The sequence below is a fragment of the Hyperolius riggenbachi genome, chromosome 3, assembly GCF_040937935.1.
Source record: "Hyperolius riggenbachi isolate aHypRig1 chromosome 3, aHypRig1.pri, whole genome shotgun sequence".
NCBI classification, from domain to species: domain Eukaryota; kingdom Metazoa; phylum Chordata; class Amphibia; order Anura; family Hyperoliidae; genus Hyperolius; species Hyperolius riggenbachi.
Window position 1 is genome coordinate 384,745,730 of NC_090648.1, and position 22,364 is coordinate 384,768,093.

The 22,364-nt window shown below is 45.8% G+C and overlaps 1 protein-coding gene across 4 annotated transcripts in view; it reads left to right on the plus strand.

Annotated features, from left to right (window-relative positions):
• The window catches only part of SLC15A5 (solute carrier family 15 member 5), a 152,473-nt gene that overhangs the window by 72,193 nt on the left and 57,916 nt on the right, over positions 1 to 22,364 (plus strand). For all 4 annotated transcript variants that reach the window (XM_068277381.1, XM_068277382.1, XM_068277380.1 and 1 more), the window contains exons 7-8: positions 4,907 to 5,038; positions 17,926 to 18,034. In XM_068277381.1, the coding sequence (XP_068133482.1) occupies positions 4,907 to 5,038; positions 17,926 to 18,034 (241 nt within the window). The remainder of the gene's footprint in view (positions 1 to 4,906; positions 5,039 to 17,925; positions 18,035 to 22,364) is intronic.

A 22,364-nucleotide genomic window follows, 5' to 3' on the forward strand; every position in this document is an offset into this window, starting at 1 on the left:
AAATATAAATACATGGTCATACTGTCATCCTGTTTCAAAATGCCCTGCTTTCACTGATGGTTAACACAGTACAATGCTCTACTGCTACTAAAATGTGTCAGGAAAGAGTTTTAATGTTTTAATGTAGCACAGAGAATGCTACTGTCATTCCCTAGATAAAAAACTAAACAAATCATAAATGTAACAGGTCTCAGGTCTTTAACAGCTGACCAGTAATAAACAGTAATAAAAAAAAGTGAGGGGGAGAGAAAACTTAGCAGATCTGATAATTCCTGTCAGTGACTGTGGATACATGCATCAAAAAAAAAAAAATCACCAAACTCAAGAGTTTTGCTAGTATAAACCACTAGCACCTCTCACAGCGGATTGTATGTCCCTACTGATCATACAGAGGACGGGATCATCAGGTGACAGGAGATGCTCACACCAGGAAATGAGAGAGATGCAGGGATCTCTGAAATTCAGGCAGAACAGAACAAAGTAGGAGAGATGATGACCTTTGCGGCCTTTCCAGAAATCCAGCCCTGTGTGTCACCTCCTCTTAGTGCACAGCAAAATTGATGAATGACATGATGAGGGGGGTCCAAAATCTAGAGACGAGCACCGATTTCACATAATCGTAATTTTGCATCATAATTCGCACTTACGAAATGAAATCATAATGTGACATTTTGGGGTAAAATCTTAATTAATTTTATTTGTAACCGTAAACAGGAACTGTAATTTCTCAATAACGCGTAATTTCCTGTGATTTTGTGCTGAATTTAGCGGTTAATAGCAATGTCCCTGTACATGGTATCATCACCACCACCAAATTGCTATGTATGTTAAGGGGATTAGTGGGAACAAGTCAAAAAATAAAATTTTCAAAAAGACTGTAGTCTTTGAGAAAATCTATTTCAAAAATGTAAAGGAAAAAGGGTTTTTAAACTTGGTAAAATGACATTTGGCTTTTAAAACCCATGTTTCTTTAAATATTTATTTCAGGCATTAAATAATGCAAAATTACAAATGGACTATGCAAAATTATGAATGGATTAAGCAAAATCTATTTAAGTTTCCAAATTGTAACCATGCATGGCTGTAATTGCGAAATACTACGAAAATGTTTGCGCAATTTTAAGTACCAGATTATGATCTTCACTACCGACATCATTCTTCCCTCCCGTTCCATGGGCTCCACCTGTGCCCCTCTGCTGCAGAGCGCAGTGGTAAGACTTGAGTCTCACATGATCGGGAGCATGTGAGACTCGAGATAAAAATAAACTGCTGCTATAAACAGGCAGTCATATATACATATTATGCCAAAATGTAAAGGAGATGCGAGGTCTGTGGGCATGACAGATGTGGCAGGAGATCTACAGATTCAGGGCTAGCAACATCACCAAGCAAATAAAGTGTGTACTCAATCCATACAGTATAAGATTAAACACACTTTTTTGACTTCTGACATGGTTACATGTGGTCAAGACACATGCATGTGTGGACACACACTCTCACAAAACTACACCACACACTTTCTTCTATACTAACATCACTTACGTCTGCATTTTTTGCGTTGGAGGTAATGTTTGCTGCATTTATTATTTGATGGTCGTAGTGGCTGCATTTGATTCTTTAGGGTATTGTTGCAGCATTTAGCATTTCGGGGGCTCATGATTACTAAATAATATGCTTTCAAGAAGAGATAGGCAGCACCCATCAAAAAATCTTGACGTGCTCAGGTTGGTGTCCTTTGGCCACGGGACAATGTCGTATTAGTAGAAAAGCAATGCTCAGCACAGTCTTAAAATATAATAGTATATATAGCTTTAATAAATACCGTATATACTCGAATACAAGTCGACCCCGTGTATAAGTCGACCCTCAAAATTTGACCCTCACAAGGTGGATTTTTCCAATTATTCAAGTTTAAGTCTATAGGTAAGTCTATAGGTAAGCCAGCCAGGTATATGCCTCCAGTATTGGTAGCCAGCATAGGTAGGCAGCCAGGTATAGTTGCCCCCAGTATAGGAAGGTAGCCAGTATAGTTGCCAGTAGCATAGGTAGATAGCCAGTATAGTTGCCAGTAGCATAGGTAGGTAGCGAGTATAGTTGCCAGTAGCATAGGTAGGTAGCCAGTATAGTTGCCAGTAGCATAGGTAGGTAGCAAGTATAGTTGCCATTAGCATAGGTAGGTAGCCAATATAGTTGCCATTAGCATAGGTAGGTAGCCAGTATAGTTGCCAGTAGCATAGGTAGGTAGCCAGTATAGTTGCCAGTAGCATAGGTAGGTAGCCAGTATAGTTGCCAGTAGCATAGGTAGGTAGCCAGTATAGTTGCCCCTAGCATAGGTAGGTAGCCAGTACAGTTGCCCCCATGAATAGGCTGCAGCGGTGGGGAGAGCGGGCATGGAGGCAAACATCTCACCTTCTATCTTCCATCTACTTCTTCTCCCAGGCATCCCATGCATTGATACCAGCATCTCCTGTGATGACATCATCACAGGAGACGCTGGTATCAACACAAGGGGATGCGTGGTAAAGGAAAGTAGATAGAGGGTAGAGGCTGTGGAAGGTGGGATGTTTGCCTCCATGCCCGCTCTCCCCGCAGCTGCAGCAGTCTCCTCTCACCATCCACCGCTGAGCGCAGTCTCCTCTCTTCTCCTCGCTTCTCGTCCACTCGCGCTGTAACTTCCGCTCCCGACGTCATGTGACATCGGGAGCCGGACCATCTCTGAAGGGGGTAGACGCGCGAGTGAGGGAGAAGAGAGGAAAAGAGAGGACACTGCGCCCAGCGATGGATGGTGAGTAACCCCTCCACACACACACCCCACATCCATAACCCACACCCTCACCTCACACAGGCTGTAAGTCGCAAAATTTAGGACTATGCGACTAACCCCCCCCCCATTTCTGTACTTTGAATCAGTCCTAGATTTTGCGACTTATACCTGAGTATATACGGTAGTTAGCGGGGCATCATTACATCAGTTGTACAAACAGGCTTGTCATGATGTCAATTTTGCAACATTTTGAAAGGTGGCTCCTCTCTATTTCAAGCCTGATTTTTGTGGTAGGCCCGGTTCACATTAGCGGTGGCCGTCCGGAATCGCTGTGCCGGAGCCGGACCGCTTTCAGAACGGACGGAACGGACGCACGGCATGGCAATGAAAGCCTATGCGTCCGTTCACATGCGTCCGTTCTGCCGGACCGGAGCCGGACCGGATCCGGGCCGGATCCGGACTCCGGCGTCCGTTCCAACATGCGCTATTTTTTGGTCCGGCTCCTCCGGCAGCCGTATCCGGAGCGGAGCCGGACTGCACCATCCGGCCAATACAAAGCAATGAGAGCCGGAGAGCGCACAACACACTGGCTACAAAAAACGGACGTTCTACCCCACTTCCTATGCATTTTGGATGGGGACCACATGGGCCCAGCGAAGAGTGGGGCAGCAGCGATTTCATGCTGGAGCTCTTTTTGCCAGCAACATGTCTGCTGAAGGAGGCGAACAACAGAGAGAATTCCCAGGTTTACGAGTAACAACAGAGAGAATTCCCAGGTTTACGAGTAAATGCCTGGATCCATGGTCCCAACTGCAGTCTCTGTATCCACGGATGGTCTCCACACGTCCACCTGTCTCCAACAATGACCCCAGACCCTTCTGCTGACCTCCCAGACCCCAGGTAATTAAAAGGATGTTATCTCCTTAAGAAACCGGATCCGGACCGCAACCGTGTTCACACCGCACGGAAACCGGATGCAAACGGACCGGATCCGGATAGGAACCGTACGGATCAGGTCCGGTCCGGATACGGTGCGGTCCGGACATCCGGTGCGACTTTTACTAAACCGCAAGTGTGACCGGGCCTGGCTTGTCAGTCTTATACCATGATAAAGGTATAGAGGAGTTACCTCTGGAAATGTCGCAAGATTAACATCATGACGAGTCTGTTTGTACATCTGATGTAATGATTCTCTGCTATTTATTAAAGCTATATATAGGAGTATATTTGAAGACACTCCTGGGCCTTCCTTTTCTATTACTAAATGATATGCTAATGCATGAACGAAAAGGAAAATTACAGAAAAATTGATATATTTTGCAGGCAACTTTATTAGGTACGACTTGCTAGTACTGAGTTTGACTCCTTTTTGCCTTCAGAACTGTTTTAATTCTGCATGGCATTTGGTCCATATTGGCACAATAGCATCACGCAGCTTCTTTCAGTGCAGATACTCTGTACCCATCAACCAGCATCCCACAGTACAAGACTGTGTGTTTCCTATAGTTACCAACATCCCCTAGTGCATATACTGTGTTTCCCCTAGCAATCAGCATTCTGCAGTGGAGATACTGTGTTCCCTATAACAACCATGATCCCCCAGTGCTGAGACTGTGTGATAACCACAGCAACTAGTATTCCTCAATAAACATACAGTGTAATCCATTAGTATGGATCAATGAGAAAGGAGAGCAATCAATCCGGCACTGCACTTGTTGCTGGTTTATTTAATATCAAAGTGACATGCAGTGAATTGCAAAGTGATTACTGCATTTAATTAGTGAGTTAAGAAACCACAGTCATTCAGTTGGTCACATAGGTGATATTACAAGTAATGGCAGTTAATTCCTACCATGGCTGAGGTAGATGGAGGTGGGAACAGGGCAGAAAACGGGCAGCCTAACGGCCATTTCACATGGCCCTGCTTCTTCCGAGACTGGTCCAAGGTGGACTGGTCCACAACGCAACTTTCTAATATTGGATTATAAAATATGTATGAAGGAGGTGATCTGATTTGAATAATCATGTACTCATATTGAGTGATGTAATTGTATTAATTCGGTTTGTGCAGTACAACTTTCTAGTGTTTGAGTTAAAAATAAAGTGTTTCCATTAGTAACTAACAAGCCTCATCCTCTTCAGGTTCTGCTATCACCTTTGGTCTGGTGCCCAGTCGTATCCGCAGTACCTCCATGGCACTCATGACTCTCTTTCAAGCATTTGGTTGTTTCATGGGGGCAGTACTGATTGAAGTAGTGTACTTATCATCTGAAGGTGAGTGACACGTTAAAAGCTATATTTCCACACACATCATCAACTGCCTAACCATCCCTAAGGGCTACAGACTTTCTGCTGTCCTTTAGAGACCATTGATTCTTTACTACCAGCTAGAGACCACCAACTCCCTGCTGCCCTCCAGAGACCTCTTACTCCCTGCTATCTCTTCTGCCCGTTACAGACACTTACAGGCCACTGTCATCTTGCCACGCTCTACAGGCCTATGACTTTATGCCATCATTTAGATCATCCTCAGTAGGTGACTAAGGCTCTGCCATCCCCTAGAGACCCAATTTCTCTACATCCTCTTGAAATCATTAAATCCCTTTCATCAGGGCCGGATTTAGGCCATGAACTAGGACACCACAAAAGCAAGGGCACCAAAGCAGCAGCCTAAACTTATGCAGCATTTGCAAGCTTACGGGAGTCATCTGGCTACCTATACTGAAGGGGGGCGGCTGGTGACAGTGGCCTTGGGCGGTAAAGAGTACAAATCCGGCCCTACCTTTCACCTTCTAGTGGACACAGATTCCTTACCCCTCTGAAGGCCACTAACTCCCTACTGCAACTTTAAGTGTTCTAACAATTTTCCACCCCAAATGACTACTGATAATCTGCTGCTTTGCAATAGACCACTGAGGGCTGTTTTCCACTGAGAAACGCAATACCAATCACGCTGCAACTTTCTACTGCAGTGATTCTCATGCACAGGAAAATATTTTAAATTGCACTTAGTGGAAAATATCCCAAACTCTCCACTGCCCTCTGAAGTCCATTGCGTACTTGTCAAGCTGTTATTGAAACGTCTGATTATGTTATGCAACACGAGTCAGGGGCATGCTAGAATCCCAGAAAATCAAACAGAAAATCAAATTTAATGTACTAGTTGGGGAGAATTGTGCTGCACGTGTTTGTAGGCATGGCTAAATAATGAACGTGAACCAAGAAGGGAAGTAACTTGAAACTGCACACAAAATTTGGGATGAAGCCACCTCCCCCTAAATAAAATAAGAATAGTCCATGACTACTGTATAAACAGCCATGTGAGACTTTACAAAATCAATGATATATATGCACAGCAATGACTTCTAGAATGTTAAATCATAAAGAACCTAAATAGGCAGCATAGGCAGCAACATTATTATGAAGTGTCCCACATATAAAGTGAGACAACATATACCAATCAGTATTAACACAAACTGAGCCACTCACATCTGTTTTGTCCACCTATATCACAAACGGCAATGCCACTGTTCAGTCTATGTGTGTTCACTATCAAGAAGTGTCAGTCATAAATTGGTGATGGATAGTCAAGTTAAGAGCGCTCTTCCACTTTAAAAATGCTTCACCTGCAAAATAAGACACTTGGCATAGTGCATTACTGCTATACACTTTGATCACAGCATGCCACCAGTGAGTGAGTGAACCCCCACGTGTTTCACGCCATGTAAATGCACACAAATCTCCCTCTCCAAAAAAGCAGCTCACCAGACAACATCCACCTCAGATAACAGGTGGGTTTAGCATTTTTCTCTTTCCAATCACAGGCAGGCTTCCAATCCTCAGTAAACAACTTGTTTAATACAAATGCCACATAAAACAGAATATAAAAATCATCATAGCGTGATGATAAAATAGAACAGCTGCCCATGCAATTTAGTGCACTCACATATGTCAGTAGTTGAAAGATCTATCAATGTCTGCCCAGCGATGTCCACCCTCCACAGGTGGATACTTCTCCACTTTGGGTAGCCACGCAAGTTTGTACGCTTGTATCTCACCGGCCGGTATCCTCCTCAGTATTCTCCTCATAATCCAGTGACGTCAGACGCACCTGGCTCCGCCCTATGCGTTTCATCCGTGCGGACGTATCAATGCTTATCAGCAGTAATGCACTATGCCTAGTATCTGCTTTTGCAGATGAAGCATTTTTAAAGTGGAAGAGCACTATCAAACTTGATTATCCAGACAACATACACCCTAAACAACCTGATCAGGCAAAGTGTCCTCCTCAAATAACAAAATAAACACAGAGGCAGAGTGTTTCCCCCAAATTACATAATTGTGTAGAGTGTATACACAAAATTAGACAACGTACCCCCTAAACTTACTTAGACTCCGTGTTGCCTTAAAGGACCATCATAAAATGTAAAATACTTGAAAACAGATACAAATAAGAAGTCCGTTTCTTTGAGTAAAATGAACCATAAATTACTTTTCTCCTATGTTGATGTCACTTACAATAAGTAGTAGAAATCTGACATTAGCGACAGGTTTTGGACTTGTCTACAGTGGGATGCGAAAGTTTGGGCAACCTTGTTAATCATCATGATTTTCCTGTATAAATCGTTGGTTGTTACAATAAAAAATGTCAGTTAAATAATTCATATAGGAGACACACATAGTGATATTACAGAAGTGAAATTAAGTTTATTAGATTTACAGAAAGTGTGCAATAATTGTTTAAATAAAATTAGGCAGGTGCATAAATTTGGGCACTGTTGTCATTTTATTGATTCCAAAACCTTTAGAACTAATTATTGGAACTCAAATTGGCTTGGTAAGCTCAGTGACCCCTGACCTACATACACGGGTGAGTCCAATTATGAGAAAAAGTATTTAAGGGGGTCAATTGTAAGTTTCCCTACTCTTCTAATTTTCTCTGAATAGTAGCAACATGGGGGTCTCAAAACAACTCTCAAATGACCTGAAGACAAAGATCGTTCACCATCATGGTTTAGGGGAAGTATATAGAAAGCTGTCTCCGAGATTTCAGCTGTCTGTTTCCACAGTTAGGAACTTATTGAGGAAATGGAAGACCACAGGATCAGTTCAAGTTAAAAGTCAAAGTGGCAGACCAAGAAAAATCTTGGATAAACAGAAGCGACGAATGGTGAGAACAGTCAGAGTCAACCCACAGACCAGCATCAAAGACCTACAACATCATCTTGCTGCAGATGGAGTCAATGTGCATCGTTCAACCATTGGGCACACTTTACACAAGGAGATGCTGTATGCAAGAGTGATGCAGAGGAAGCCTTTTCTCCGCCACAGCACAAACAGAGCCGCTTGAGGTATGCTAAAGCACACTTGGACAAGCCAGTTTCATTTTGGAATAAGGTGCTGTGGACTGATGAAACTAAAATTTAGTTATTTGGTCTTAACAAGGGGTGTTATGCATGGAGGAGAAAGAACACAGCATTCCAAGAACAACATATGCTACCTACAGTAAAATATGGTGGTGGTTCCATCATGCTGTGGGGCTGTGTGGCCAATGCAGGGACTGGGAATCTTATCAAAGTTGAGGGACGCATGGATTACACTCAGTATCAACAGATTCTGGAGACCAATGTCTGGATCTTTCAACAAGTCAACGACTCTAAACACTGCTCAAAATCCACTAAGGCATTCATGCAGAGGAACAAGTACAACATTCTGGAATGGCCATCTCAGTCCCCAGACTTGAATATAATTGAAAATCTGTGGTGTGAGTTAAAGAGAGCTGTCCATGCTTGGAAGCCACCAAACTTGAATGAACTAGAGATGTTTTGTAAAGAGGAATGGTCCAAAATACCTTCAACCAGAATTCAGACTCTCATTGGAACCTACAGGAAGTGTTTAGAGGCTGTAATTTTTGCAAAAGGAGGATCTACTAAATATTGATTTGATTTATTTTTTGTGGTGTCCAAATTTATGCACCTGCCTAATTTTGATTACACAATTATTTCACACTTTCTGTAAATCCAATAAACTTCATTTCCCTTCTCAAATATCACTGTGTGTGTCTCCTATATGATATATTTAACTGACATTTTTTTTATCATAACAACCAATGATTTATACAGGAAAATCATGACGATTAACAAGGTTGCCCAAACTTTCGCATGATTCTTTCAGATTTCTACTACTACTGTAAGTTATAGAAACATAGGATAAAAATAATTTATCACTTCTTATTTGTATGCATTTACAAGTACCGTGTATTCTGGCGTATAAGACGAGCCCCAACTTTTCCAGTTAACTTTGTGATATACTCGCCGTATAAGATTACCCCTCTTGACTGTTGGACATTTGTATACTGTACTGTATGTACTGGTGCTATATTGTATAAACAGGTACGTACAGATACTGGTGCTGTATTGTGTGTGGTACCCAGTATACAACAACCATACAATCACAGCAATCAATGTACCTTACCGGCGATTGGCTGGTTGCTGTATACACAGCCTGCTTGGATTGATCAGCTATCCCTATCTCCAAGATTACTTGTACAGCACTACCCTTGCTGCTTTCATACGGTCGCTGCATACGGCAGGGATGCGGCCGCGGAAGTTTTTGTGCTCCCCTCCACCATATGTGGCAACCGCAGATCCTCCAGTCCGACCCGGACATTTCCCCACCTGCCCTGTAAGGCCCGGTTCACATTAGCGGTCGCCGTCCGGAATCGCCGTGCCGGAGCCGGACCGCATGCAGAACGGACGGAACGGACGCACGGCATAGCAATGAAAGCCTATGCGTCCGTTCACATGCGTCCGTTTCGTCCGGACCGGATCCGGACCGGATCCGGACTCCGGCATAAGACCCAACATGCGCTATTTTTTGGTCCGGCTCCTCCGGCAGCCGTATCCGGAGCGGAGCCGGACTGCACCATCCGGCCAATACAAACCAATGAGAACAGGAGAGCGCACAACACACTGGCTAAAAATCCGGATGTTCTACTCCACTTCCTATGCGCATTGTAGCGGCGATTTTGGATGGGGACACATGGGCAAGCATTTTGGAGTGGAGCAGCAGTGACTTTAAACGTGCTGGAGATGTTGGCAGTATGTCGGAGGTGGAGGTGAGTGCTAAACAGCGGAGGGCCTGATTCCACAGGTCCACCTTCTGCTGACCTCCCAGACCCCAACATTTTTATTCTATTTCTACTATCTTTTGCCAAACAGATCCGGATCGCATCCTGATGAACACCTGATGCAACCTGACCGGATCCAAGTCGGATCCGGATCAGAACCGTACGGTTCCGATCCGGTTCCGGTCAGGTCATCCGGTCCGTTTGGCAGGGAACCGCAAGTGTGAACCGGCCCTAAGACGACACCCGGCGTATAAGACGGCCCCCGACTTTTGACAAGATATACCTGGGTTAAGAAGTGGTCATATACGCCAGAATATACAGCATTTTAAATTTTACGATCTTTGCGATAGAGGTCCTTTAAATTAAATAACTGGGCAGAATGTAGGCAAAAGCAATATAAAAAAGCATCTCCTTGAAAAAAGTTAAAGGAATACTATTGATTAAAACAACTTTTTTTTTATACTCTATATTAGGTACACATTACCACTCGTGCTAGGGGCACTTTCTATATTCACCCAGCTCTCTCTCCCTGCTTAAAGGGAACCTTAACTGAAGGGGGGTAAAGAGTTTCACTTACCTGGGGCTATTACCAGCCCCCTGCAGCAGTCCTGTGCCCTCGGAGCCGCTTTGGAATGCTCCAGTCCCCCGCTGTCATTTAGTTTTGTTTTTGACGACTCACCATTCGGCCGGCCGCCATGCGTATTATTGGACGCATTCCCTACTGCAATTAGCGCTGTTGCGGACCGCAACGCGTACAAAAATATGTGTTGCCGCATATCTACACGTACTCATTTTTGTACGCATTGCGGTCCGCAACAGCGCTAATTGCAGTAGGGAATGCGTCCAATAATACGCATGGCGGCTGGCCGACTGGTGAGTCGTCAAAAACGAAACTAAGTGACAGCGGGGAACCGGAGGATTCCAGAGCGGCTCCGAGGGCATAGGACTGCTGCAGGGGGCTGGTAATAGCCCCAGGTAAGTGAAACTCTTTACCCCCCGTTCAGTTAAGGTTCCCTTTAAAAATGCTGTACTGTTGTACTGGTCCAAGCCCTATCCCATACAGCCATACCAATCCCTGCCATGCACTGAAGAGGATCAAAAGTCTGAAACAGGCAGTCTGCATGTGGGGTTAGTATGGCTCTGTAAAAATGTAAAAACAATAGGCTTGCTAGACACCAGCGGTTCTGGATGCAAGCTTGGCTCCTGGGGAATTAAGAGATAATTTGCATATTCAGTAGTGGTGCATTGTGGGTAACCACAGATGTTCACTTTAAGCAGACTTATCGCAAATTCCTTCTGTTTTAAGAAGGCAAACCGCACTTAGCATTGCTTTTTAGTAGGAGGGCTTTTCGGTCTCTTTAAGTCCCCTATACTGTCCTTATGGTTTGGGTCACTCCGAGCTGCTTGGTTACTGTGCTTAAAAATCATCCTTCATTCCTCACACAGCTCACAAATATACTTCACTGTGTCAAGCATGCAGGAGACATGAGGAGGAGGCTGATCGGAGGTGGTAACAGGTAACTAGATGAGCTGTAATATTGCTGAAATATAACTAGCAGGGAGATGTGTTTACACTTCCTGACTAACTGACTGGCTTGTGATGATGATACACTCCAGGCTGCATCTACTTCCTAGGCTGCTGAGAGGCAGAGATGCTGTTTACAAAAGGTATTATCCAGAACTTTATCAGTCAGAGAACAGAATACAAGGATCACACATTGCTGGAATCTTTAACCCCTTACAACCATCTGAATAAGATTCTTTCAGCAAGGTGATAATTAAACTATACACTGAGCAGTTGATAGCAACCCCCTGTGCAGAGACATGGTCTAGCCCTCTAAGAGTAGAGATGGCTTAAACCTCCAATTTTAGGTTCGCGAACCTCGAACGCGTACTTCTGCAAAAGTTCGGGTTTGCATGAACTTCAATAGACTTCAATGGGGAGGCAAACTTTTAAAACTACAAACATTTATGCTGGCCACAAAAGTGATGGAAAAGATGTTTCAAGGGGTCTAACACCTGAAGGGGGGGGGGGGGGGCATGGCGGAGTGGAATACACCCCAAAAGTCCCAGGGAAAAAATCTGGATTTGATGCACAGCAGCGTTTTGAGGGCAGAAATCACATTGAATGCTAAATTGGAGGCCTAAAGTGCTTTAAAACATCTTGCATGTGTATACATCAATAAGGTAGTGTAATTAATGTATTGCTTCACACTGACAGACCAAATTCACTGTGTAATGCACCGCAAACAGCTGTTTGTGTAGTGATTGCCGTGCTGGACTGGTGCGCACCATGGCGAGAGTGCAGTCCATGGCGGTTTTCCAGCCCATATGGTCGCCGGACTGGGGAAGCTCAATGATAGAACAACAGTGACTGTCCAGCTGATCAAATTTGGTCTGTCCACAATGAAGCAACCTTTTTATCTTGGGTGTGCCCCCCCCCCCCCCCGACACACTCATATAGCTGGCGGTCATTGCTTCATTGTGATGCGCAAGCCCCTTCACCGCGGCAAGGTGACGATCACAAAGGGGAATTGACACATGTACATGCCTTTTGTTTTGTTGTTGCAGCCGCAGTGCAGCCAAAAAAGTTAGGCAGGCATGTACACACACCAGAAAAAATTGTTATTGGTGTTGTTAGCGGCTGCTGCTAGCAGTCAAGCGGCGTGCAGGCAGAGATGCTGTGTGGGGACTGGGGACCGACTTAGTCTTGGGGCAGGCAGTCACACGGCTTGCAGGCAGAGATGCTGTGTGCGGGAACTGACTTAGTCTTCATGTGGGCAGTAGCCCTCCGGGATCCATGCCTCATTCATTTTGATAAAGGTGAGGTGCTGAACACTTTTTTGACCTAGGCGACTTCTCTTCTCAGTGACAATGCTTCCAGCTGCGCTGAAGGTCCTTTCTGACAGGATGCTTGAGGCAGGGCAAGACAGAAGTTGGATGGCAAATTGTGACCGCTCTGGCCACAGGTCAAGCCTGCGCACCAAGTAGTCCAGGGGTTCATCGCTGTTGTCTACATTCTCAGTTAAGGCCAAGTAGCGGGCTACCAGCTGGTCGAGGCAATGGTGGAGGGTGGATCCGGAAGGGCCAAGGCGAGGCGTTGGACTTACGAATGTCCGCATGTCCGACATCACCATGAGATCGCTGGAGCATCCTGTCCTTGCCTGCGTGGACATGGGAGGATTACTGGCAGTGGCACCTTTATTTCGTTGTGCTGTGACATCACCCTTGACAGCTTGTTGTGCAAGTGCTGCATCCTTTCTGCCTTCTGGTGAGTTGGTAACATCCCTGCCACTTTGTGCTTATACCGAGGGTCTAGTAGCGTTGCCACCCAGTACAGGTCATTCCCCTTGAGTTTTTTATACAAGGGTCCCTCAACAGGCTGGAGAGCATGAAAGACGCCATCTGCACAAAGTTGGATGCAGACGTACTATCCATCTTCTCTTGCTCTTCCTCAGTGATGTCAGGTAAGTTCTCCTCCTCCCCCCAGCCATGAACAATACCACGAGAAAGTTGAGCAGCACAAGCCCCCTGCAACACCTGCTGCGGTTGTTCTTCCGCCTCCTCACGACTCTTCCTCTTCTCCTCTCCTCTGTGCTGCCACAGGTGTTGAGAAAACATCTGGTTCTGCTGGTAATTGATCCCACAACGCTTCCTCCTGTTCCTGCTCACGCTCCTTCACAGCTTGATCCACCACTCTACGCACGGCATGCTCCAGGAAGACAGCATATGGGATCAAGTCGCTGATGGCGCTTTCACTGCGACTCACCATATTTTTCACCTCCTCAAACGGCCACATGAGCCTGCAGGCATTTAGCATGAGTGTCCAGTACTTTGGCCAGAAAAACCAAAACCCCATCTCCCCAGAGCATGTCCGTTTACTGTAGTTGTAGAGATACTGGTTGACGGCTTTCTCCTGTTGTAGCAGGCGGTTAAACATCAGGAGCGTTGAATTCCAGAGAGTCGGGCTATCGCAAATCAAGCGCCTCACCGGCAAGTTGTTTCTCCGCTGAATATCGTCCAAGCGTGCCATGGCCGTTTAAGACCGCCTGAAATGCCCACACACCTTCCTGGACTGCTTCAGGACGTCCTTTAAGCCTGGGTACTTACGCACAAATCTCTGAATTATTAGATTCAGTACATGTGCCATGCAGGGTACATGTGTCAACTTTCCCAAATTCAAAGCCGAAATGATATTGTTGCCGTTGTCACACACCACGTTGCCGATCTCCAGTTGGTGCGAGGTCAGCCACTGATCCACCTGTTTATTAAGAGCAGCCAGAAGAGCTGCTTCAGTGTGACTCTCCGCTTTGAGGCAAGACATGTCTAAGATGGCGTGACACCGTTGTACTTGGCATGTAGCATAGGTCTTGGGGAGCTGGGGCTGTGTAGCTGGAGAGGAGATTGCAGCACCAGTAGAGTAGCATTGCCAATCAGCCGAGGAGGACAGTGATAAGGATGTAGCAGGAGGAGAAGGAGAGGAGGTGGCAGGAGGCCTGCCTGCAAGCCGTGGAGGTGTCACAACTAGGTCCGCCACGTACTCCCTGCTTGCCAGCTGTCACCAGGTTGACCCAATGGGCTGTGTAAGTAATGTACCTTCCCTGACCATGCTTTGCAGACCAGGCATCTGTGGTCAGATGGACCCTTGTCCCCACTTGCCTTTCAACTTCATGGTACAGTTTGGGTATCGCCTTTTTTGAGAAATAATTGCGACCTGCTATCTTCCTCTGTGTCCCAATCGCCACAAATTTTCGGAAGACCTCAGAGTCCACCAGTTGGTATGGTAACATCTGGCGAGCTAACAGTTCCCCCAAGCCAGCTGTCAGACGCCGGGCAAGGGAGTGACTGGCAGACATTGGCTTCTTCTGCTCAAAGATTTTCCTCACGTACACCTGGCTGCTGCTGTGGGCAGAGGAGCAGAACCCGCTCAAGGTGAGAAGTGGAGTGGAGGAGGGTGGCTCTGAAGGTGCAAGGGAGAAAGAGGCTGAAGATAATGCACCTGAAGGAGGAAGAGGAGAAGGAGGGTGGCTTTGCTTTTGTGTGCTGCCTTTCCTCAGGTGGTCCTCCTATTGCATCATGCTTTCTCATCATGTGCCTTCGTAAGGCAGTTGTCCCTACGCGGGTGTTGGCCTTTCCACAGCTCAATTTTAGGTGGCAGAGAGTACAGATCGCATTGCTCACATCTGAGGCAGACACAGAAAAAAATTTCCACACCGCTGAGCGATGATGGCACTATGGTGGCGTCAGCAGCTGACGTTGAAGGGCATGTTGGCTGGCTGTCCATAGGTGGCGGTACATGGCGCCGGACACTACCACCAGCTGTTTCTGACGACGATCTCCCCCTGCTTCTTTCAGGAACTCGTCTCCTCCTACTCCTCTCTAACTCCCCCTCTGAATTGTCCCCCTGTTCATCTCCTCTATTGGGAATCCACGTGACATCCATATCATCATAATCATCATCATAATTATTGTCCCCAGCCTCGCTTGTGTCCAAAACTGCACCAACAGCAGGTACTTTATCATCCTCCTCCTCACACCTTACGTCCATAGTGCCGCCTAACTTAGACATATAAAGTGGTGTAATTTGCTTAGCGCCTTCATCTTGTTGTAACAATAATGGCTGTGAATCAGTTAATTCCCCACCAAATAACTCCTGTGAAGTGTCAAATGGAGCGGATGGCCTGCCTCTGCCTGTTTTGTCCATGTCCATGAAGTGAAAGGTATGCACTGACTTGACTAATACAATGTGCAGTCACACAGGTGCAGTGAAAGGTATGCAGTGACTGGTATTACAAATGTGTAGCTGTCACACACACAGGTGCCGTGAACAGTTATGCAGTGACTGGTATTACAAATGTGCAGCTGTCAAACACACAGGTACCGTGAACAGGTATGCAGTGACTGGTATATAATATAACACTGCGTGATATCACGTAGGTGCACTGAACAGGTATGCAGTGACTGGTATCAATACAATGTGGAGCTGTCAATCACACACAGGTACCATGAACAGGTATGCAGTGACTGGTATATAATATAACACTATGTGCTGTCACATAGGTGCACTGAACAGGTATGCAGTGACTGGTATCAATACAACTTGTAGCTGTCACACACACAGGTACCGTGAACAGGTATGCAGTGACTGGTATTACAAATGTGCAGCTGTCACACACACAGGTATCATGAACAGGTGCAGTGACTGGTGCAGTAAACATGAACAGGTATGCAGTGACTGGTATTTCAAATGTGCAGCTGTCACGCACACAGGTACCATGAACAGGTGCAGTGACTGGTATATAACACTGCGTGCTACTGTCACGCAGGTGCAGTAAACATGAACAGGTATGCAGTGACTGGTATTACAAATATGCAGCTGTCCCACACAGGTGCAGTGAAAAGGTAGTCACTGAATGTGCTGGGTGTTGCACAGTATAGCAGTTAGCAAGGGCCAGCTGCCTGAGACTGACAGGGCTGTATATGCAAGTGTCATTGGGCCACACACAAAAGAACATTAGCTCTCAAAAGAGCTGTTTTGGGGTGCTTTTTAGCAACAAGTATCAGCAAGGAGCAAGCTAACAAGCCTAATGGCCCATACTCACGGGCTACAATTGTCACTGCAACCACATGGCGCGCGCGTGTTGAGGCGACAGGTCGCCCATGAGTATGGTGCGTGCGCCCCGAACCGTCGCTCGTCGCTGCTGTCGCCAGGCGATTAGTGCGGTTAATCGCCTAACGACAGTAGCCGCCGCAACTTTGCCGCATACACATGCGGACTAGCGACAGCAACCTAATAGCCAGAGAACTGAGTTTCCGGCGGGTAGGAACATCGGTGACAGCTTCCGTCGCATCACTGATCACTCTTCCGCGGTGTGTATGCGGAGGGACCTGGCGACGAGCTGTCGCCGAACTGTCGCGCACACGCTCCCGTGTGCTAGCGACAATCTACAAAAGTAGCCTGTGAGTATGGGCCATAGCAAGAGCCTAACTAAGCTTTCCCTAATCTGTGCAGCAACCTCTCTCCCTTCTCTAATTACTGCAGCCACATCGAGTGAGATAATGGCCGACGCAGCTGCCTTATATATGGAGTGCAGCCTGATTGGCTACCATTTGTCTGCTGACTGTGATGTAGAGGGTCAAAGTTTAGCCTAATGATGTAGTATAGGGGGCGGGTCGAACTCACATATAGTTTGCGGTTCACCGCAAACGCGAACCACCGAAGTTCGAGCGAATCAGTTCACCGGCGAACTGTTTGGGCCATCTCTATCTAAGAGCCCACTTTTGTATCTAAAACTGAGGAGGATTTTACAGCAGAGGCGCAGAGCTGTGTGAGGAAGGAAATTGCTCCTAGTACTTGTGGTAATGTGTGCCCTAACATACAGCATTTTAAAAAAAAGCTTTACGTGATAGTATTCCTTTAATTGAATAAGGGCCCATGTGTCCCCAAGGTATAGTTAGGTCAATAGCCACCCAAAATCAACTGGTGTTCAGTAGTGATTGCAAATAAGACTCCATGACCTTGTTTCACAGGACGGTAAATGTATAGCGCTCTGACAGTGCGAGTTAAAATTAGCGAGTGCAGAATACACATGATCCTCTGCGTAATGTACGCTCTTAATTTACGTGAGCTAATCCTAATTGCCACGCAATAGCATGTAGCACGGCCACTAATTAACATAGTAGTGGCCGCACTAGTGTACTATAGCGGTTGTGCTACATGCTATCACGTGGCAATTAGGATTAGCTCGCGTCAGTTAAGAGCGCACGCTACGCAGATAGGATTGCGTGTAGCGTGTCATGCTAATTTTAACTTGTGCTGTCAGTGCGCAATGCATTTACTGGCCTTTAATGAATCAAAGCCATATTCTACATGTGTCGTACTGGCTCCTCAACTGCAGCAGTACTCCTGTACACCAAGACAGTGACAAGTGATGTGGTGTAGTAGCACATGTCACTCTGCATTACCTGAGCCTGTTAAAAATAGACTGCAGTTCACTTACTTCTCTGCTCTGTTGTATTTTTTCATCTTCAGGTGATTGGTTCCCTAACATCTTATTAGATGGCCACCTAGAGAGATTCTACTTCCTGCTGGCGGCAGCAATGTTTATGAGTTCACTGATGGTTTGGTGTATTTCTCACAGGTAATACCATCCAAAAGGAGCTACTTACCTGCCCATATTATGTAAAAGACATTTCACCAGGTATATACACACTGTCTACCTCACCATACACTGCAAGTCTCTTTCCAAAATGTACATTATATACCACCTACCTACCTCTCATACATTTCAAGCTAATATCCACCCTTCTCATACACTACAGTAGAGTGCTAGTTTCAAAGTTCAGATTGGCCTAAAAATCAACAATTCAGTCCATTGCGACCAAATAACAGCAACATTCAGGACACCTGGTTTGGATATTCACCCATTTGTGATGTCCTCCAATTCTGATAAGGAGGTAGAAAAACCATAGGCCAGCTTGTTGCTGGCTTAGTTCTGTTTACATCTAAAAATCTACCCCTAGAGTTAGGGCTCAACCAGTACTACCTTACATAATGCATTTCCAAAACTAAAAACCCTCACCACCTAATAACCTCACCACACCTTACTGTTTACATCATAGTGATGCTGTGTTAGCTTATTATTGTGCTTGTGATCTCCTGGTTGTGATGATTGGAGGAAGAATGTTATGTTGGGAAGTTGGGAAGTTTTCTTTCAGTTTTGCTGGATGTGTGGTCAGCAAGTGCTAGTATGATTGGTCTGAACCTAATGAGGTTTCTTGTGATTTGATATTGAATGTAAAGGGACCATGAACAGTGGCTAAGAAATGAAATCTGGACTTACCTAGGGGCTTCCTCCAGACACCAGACCTCCCTCCCCCCTGCACCCCCCTCACCCCCAGCCTACAAGGTCTACCGGCATCCTCTTCTTCCTTTCCGTGGTCCTGCTAATGGCTCCGATAATCCAGTGACTTTGGCTAATGTTGCACATGCCCTCCCCCGGCACACACCCTGTGCGTCATCACACTGGTCATCGTAAGAGTCCTGAACATGCACGGTTCGGTAAAGACTGAACCGCGCATGTGCAGGACTCTTTCGGTGAACGCATGTGCATCTTAATCCGAAGTCGCCGGATTACCAGAGCCGCCCGTGGGACCACGGAAGGGAAGAAGAGGATGCTGGGTGACCTTGTGGCCTACGGGGGCTGGAGGAAACCCCAGTTAAGTCCAGATTTCATTTTTTAGCCACTGCTCAGGGTCCTTTTAAGGTTTTATATACCAGGAAGCTTAAGAAAGGGAGTTTCCTGGTACATTGTCTTTCTTGGCTTAGGGATGTATACAGGCTATTGTTATTGCACAGTATATGATTGCTATGGAGCTATGACAAATTTTGATATGAAATAAAAACTGGAAGATGGTAGCGGCCTGAATTTTGGAGAATCTTTAGACTCTTGCCCTGTAGCATCACAAGGGTTGGCCCAGACATGCCATCAGGGCCGGATTTGTACTTTTTACCGCCCAAGGTCAACTATACCGTCTGTATGGTTGTTATCTCTGTGTGCCCCAATGAGAACTTACTTTCCATCATTGGATGTCACAGACAATAACTATTTCAGTATTACGCGTATAGATTATAAATTATGTTTTCCTTAAGAACTTTTATGTTATGTTTGCCATCTCGTTAATGATGGACCCATTGTGTCACCATGAGAGTTAGGCCCCGTTTACACTTACTGTATTTTTCGGACTATAAGACGCACTTTTTCTCCCCCAAAAGTGGGGAGGAAAAGTCACTGCGTCTTAAAGTCCGAATGTGCCCTATTCAAGCTGATGCACAAAGCGCAGCGGAAGGTCTTACCGATCCGTGCGCTGTTTCCTCCTTCTCCAGCTGCTGAGCTGATCCTCCTGCAGTATTGGCATCTCCCCTCTTAACTTCTGCTTTCTGCGGCAGGGGAGGCAGCCTCGGCGCGATCTTGGTATCTTGTCCCTCTACTGCTGTTACTTGCTGGAGGGGAGCCTCAGTGTGATCCCATTTACTTATTCCTTAATCCCTGGTACTTTCGGCGTGATCCGGATACTCTCAGCGTGAACCGGCAACTCAGCGCGATCCGGATACTCTCATCGTGAGCCGGCAACTCTGCGCGATCCGGCCTGATTCGGATACTCTCACTGTGAGCCGGCAACTCTGCGCGATCCGGCCTGATCCGGATACTCTCATCGTGAGCCGGCAACTCTGCGCGATCCGGCCTGATCCGGATACTCTCATCGTGAGCCAGCAACTCTGCGCGATCCGGATACTCTCAGCGTGAGCCGGCATGATCCGGATAGTCTCAGCGTGAGCCGGTGCGACCCAGCAACTTTCCCCCTAACTTCCTTTACGTGCGTCCTACGTCATGAGGGGGTGCCGGTAAACAAGGAAGTACACCGGCATCAGGACGGACAGTGGCTGCAGCTAGCGCTGGGATTGCCTCTCTTCTGCCCCGCCGCCAAAGTACCCAGAGGGGATATGCTGCGATCGAGCTGAGCCTTCCTGCCACAAGTGCCGGGAGTTAGGGGAAAAGTTGCTGGATCGCGCTGAAAGTTGCCGGAACACGAGAGTTGCCAGATCGCACTGAGGATGCCCCCACCCCTGCAAGTACCAGGGATTAAGGAAGAAGATGCTGGGATCACAATGAGGCTTCCCCCTTGCAGCAAGTACTAGGGATTAAGAGAGAAGATGCCAGGATCACACTGCTTCCACCCTGCCATGGAGTGGCCTGCACCAAGAAGCACACTGCATCAGGATCACCTCAGCAGCTGGAGAAGGAGGACACAGAGAGCATGGATTCCCAAATGGACACCTGGATAGGTGAGATCCTCCACCCTTTAGATGTAATGGTTAGTTAGTTATTACTGGTGGGGGAAGCAAGAGTTTAAAGTAGTGTAATGTTACTGGGGGTGAAGCAGGAGTTAGTTGAATGTAGTGTAGTGATACTGGTATAGTGTAGTGTGTAGTGTGTAGTGTAGTAACTAGTGAAGGCATCAGGGGTAAATTAGGGTACTTAGTCTAGCTAGTGGGGACAGCAGGGGTTAGTGTATCTTGAACAGAGGCAGCTTGGGGGAAAAAAATGTCTACAAAACGCCCCTGCACTATAGACGCACCAGGTTTAGCATGTTTTTTTTTCCCGGAGTTTTTGTCCTCTAAACCTAGGTGCGTCTTATAGTCCGGAGCGTCTTATAGTCCGAAAAATACGGTAATCAGTTGGTGTGCATTAGTGTGCATTAATACGCATTGGTATGAGTTAGTACGCGGTTTTTCCATAGCAGTGCATTGGGATGAAGATTTCAGTTAAAACACGTTAAGTGTAAAAGGTGCCATAGAAAAACATGGGCATTACTTTGAAAATCAGTTTTCTTTCCGTTTTAACTGAGAGCAACTGATTAAGTGTAAAAGGGTCCTTAGGTTGATGTATACCTGCAGGATAGAGCTTACAGTTCTTGCAGGGACAACACAAGTACAGGATAGAGAGTTCAAAGGTTAAAGCTGTCCTTGTAGATAGGGATGGCTGCATAGAGCAGCTTTACTGCCCCTCACTGAGCTGCCCCTAAATTTCTGGTACCCTAGGCCATGGCCTTTGCGGCCTTGCCAGAAATCCGGCCCAGCATGCCATTATTGTTTTTTATAAGGCACCATTTTGACATTTTGATGTAAGAGTTGGGATGATCAGCCTGATGCTGCTTTTTAATCATATCTTCTGAGTTACAGCAGATCTCTGACAGAGGATAAAATGCGCACATACACTATGCTTTGACTTCTCTCAGGAAAACACACTGTTCTCTTTTCTTTTTCTTTTCTCTGCTATCTGACTAAACTTTATTTAACACCTCCTTGTTAACAAACAGACAACATTGTCACATGACTCTAGATCAGTGGATAAGCTGTATGAGGGCATTTGAATCATCACATACCTTAACATACCCTGTAATTGGAAATCTTTACCTGTGATGACAGACTCCCATAGACATCCCATCAGATGTCCTCCTGTTATCCTCTCTTCAAGATTGATTCTTCTATCATTAGCCCCCCCCCCCCCAAAAAAAAAAATAAAAAATGTTATATATATATATATATATATATATATATATATATATATATATATGCCACATTTTGTCACATCGGGCGGTAGAGGTTATTTTATTATAATACCATCAGACCGAGTTATTATCATCCAATGAGAACAGGCTCTCCATCCAGGACTGGAATAAGAACCTCCCATCAGGATAGGATCCATTAGGACAGAGTCTCTTGTTGTTGTACCATATGGACAAGTTCTCCTTTACCATCAAGACAGGTTTCCCTATCATCATCATATCATGATAGTTTTTCTTCTCATTGTCCCATCAGAACAAATCCCTTGTTTCCTTACCATTAAACCATATTTTCCTATCATAATTCCATGCAGATAGGTTCCACTATCATAATATCAAGACATG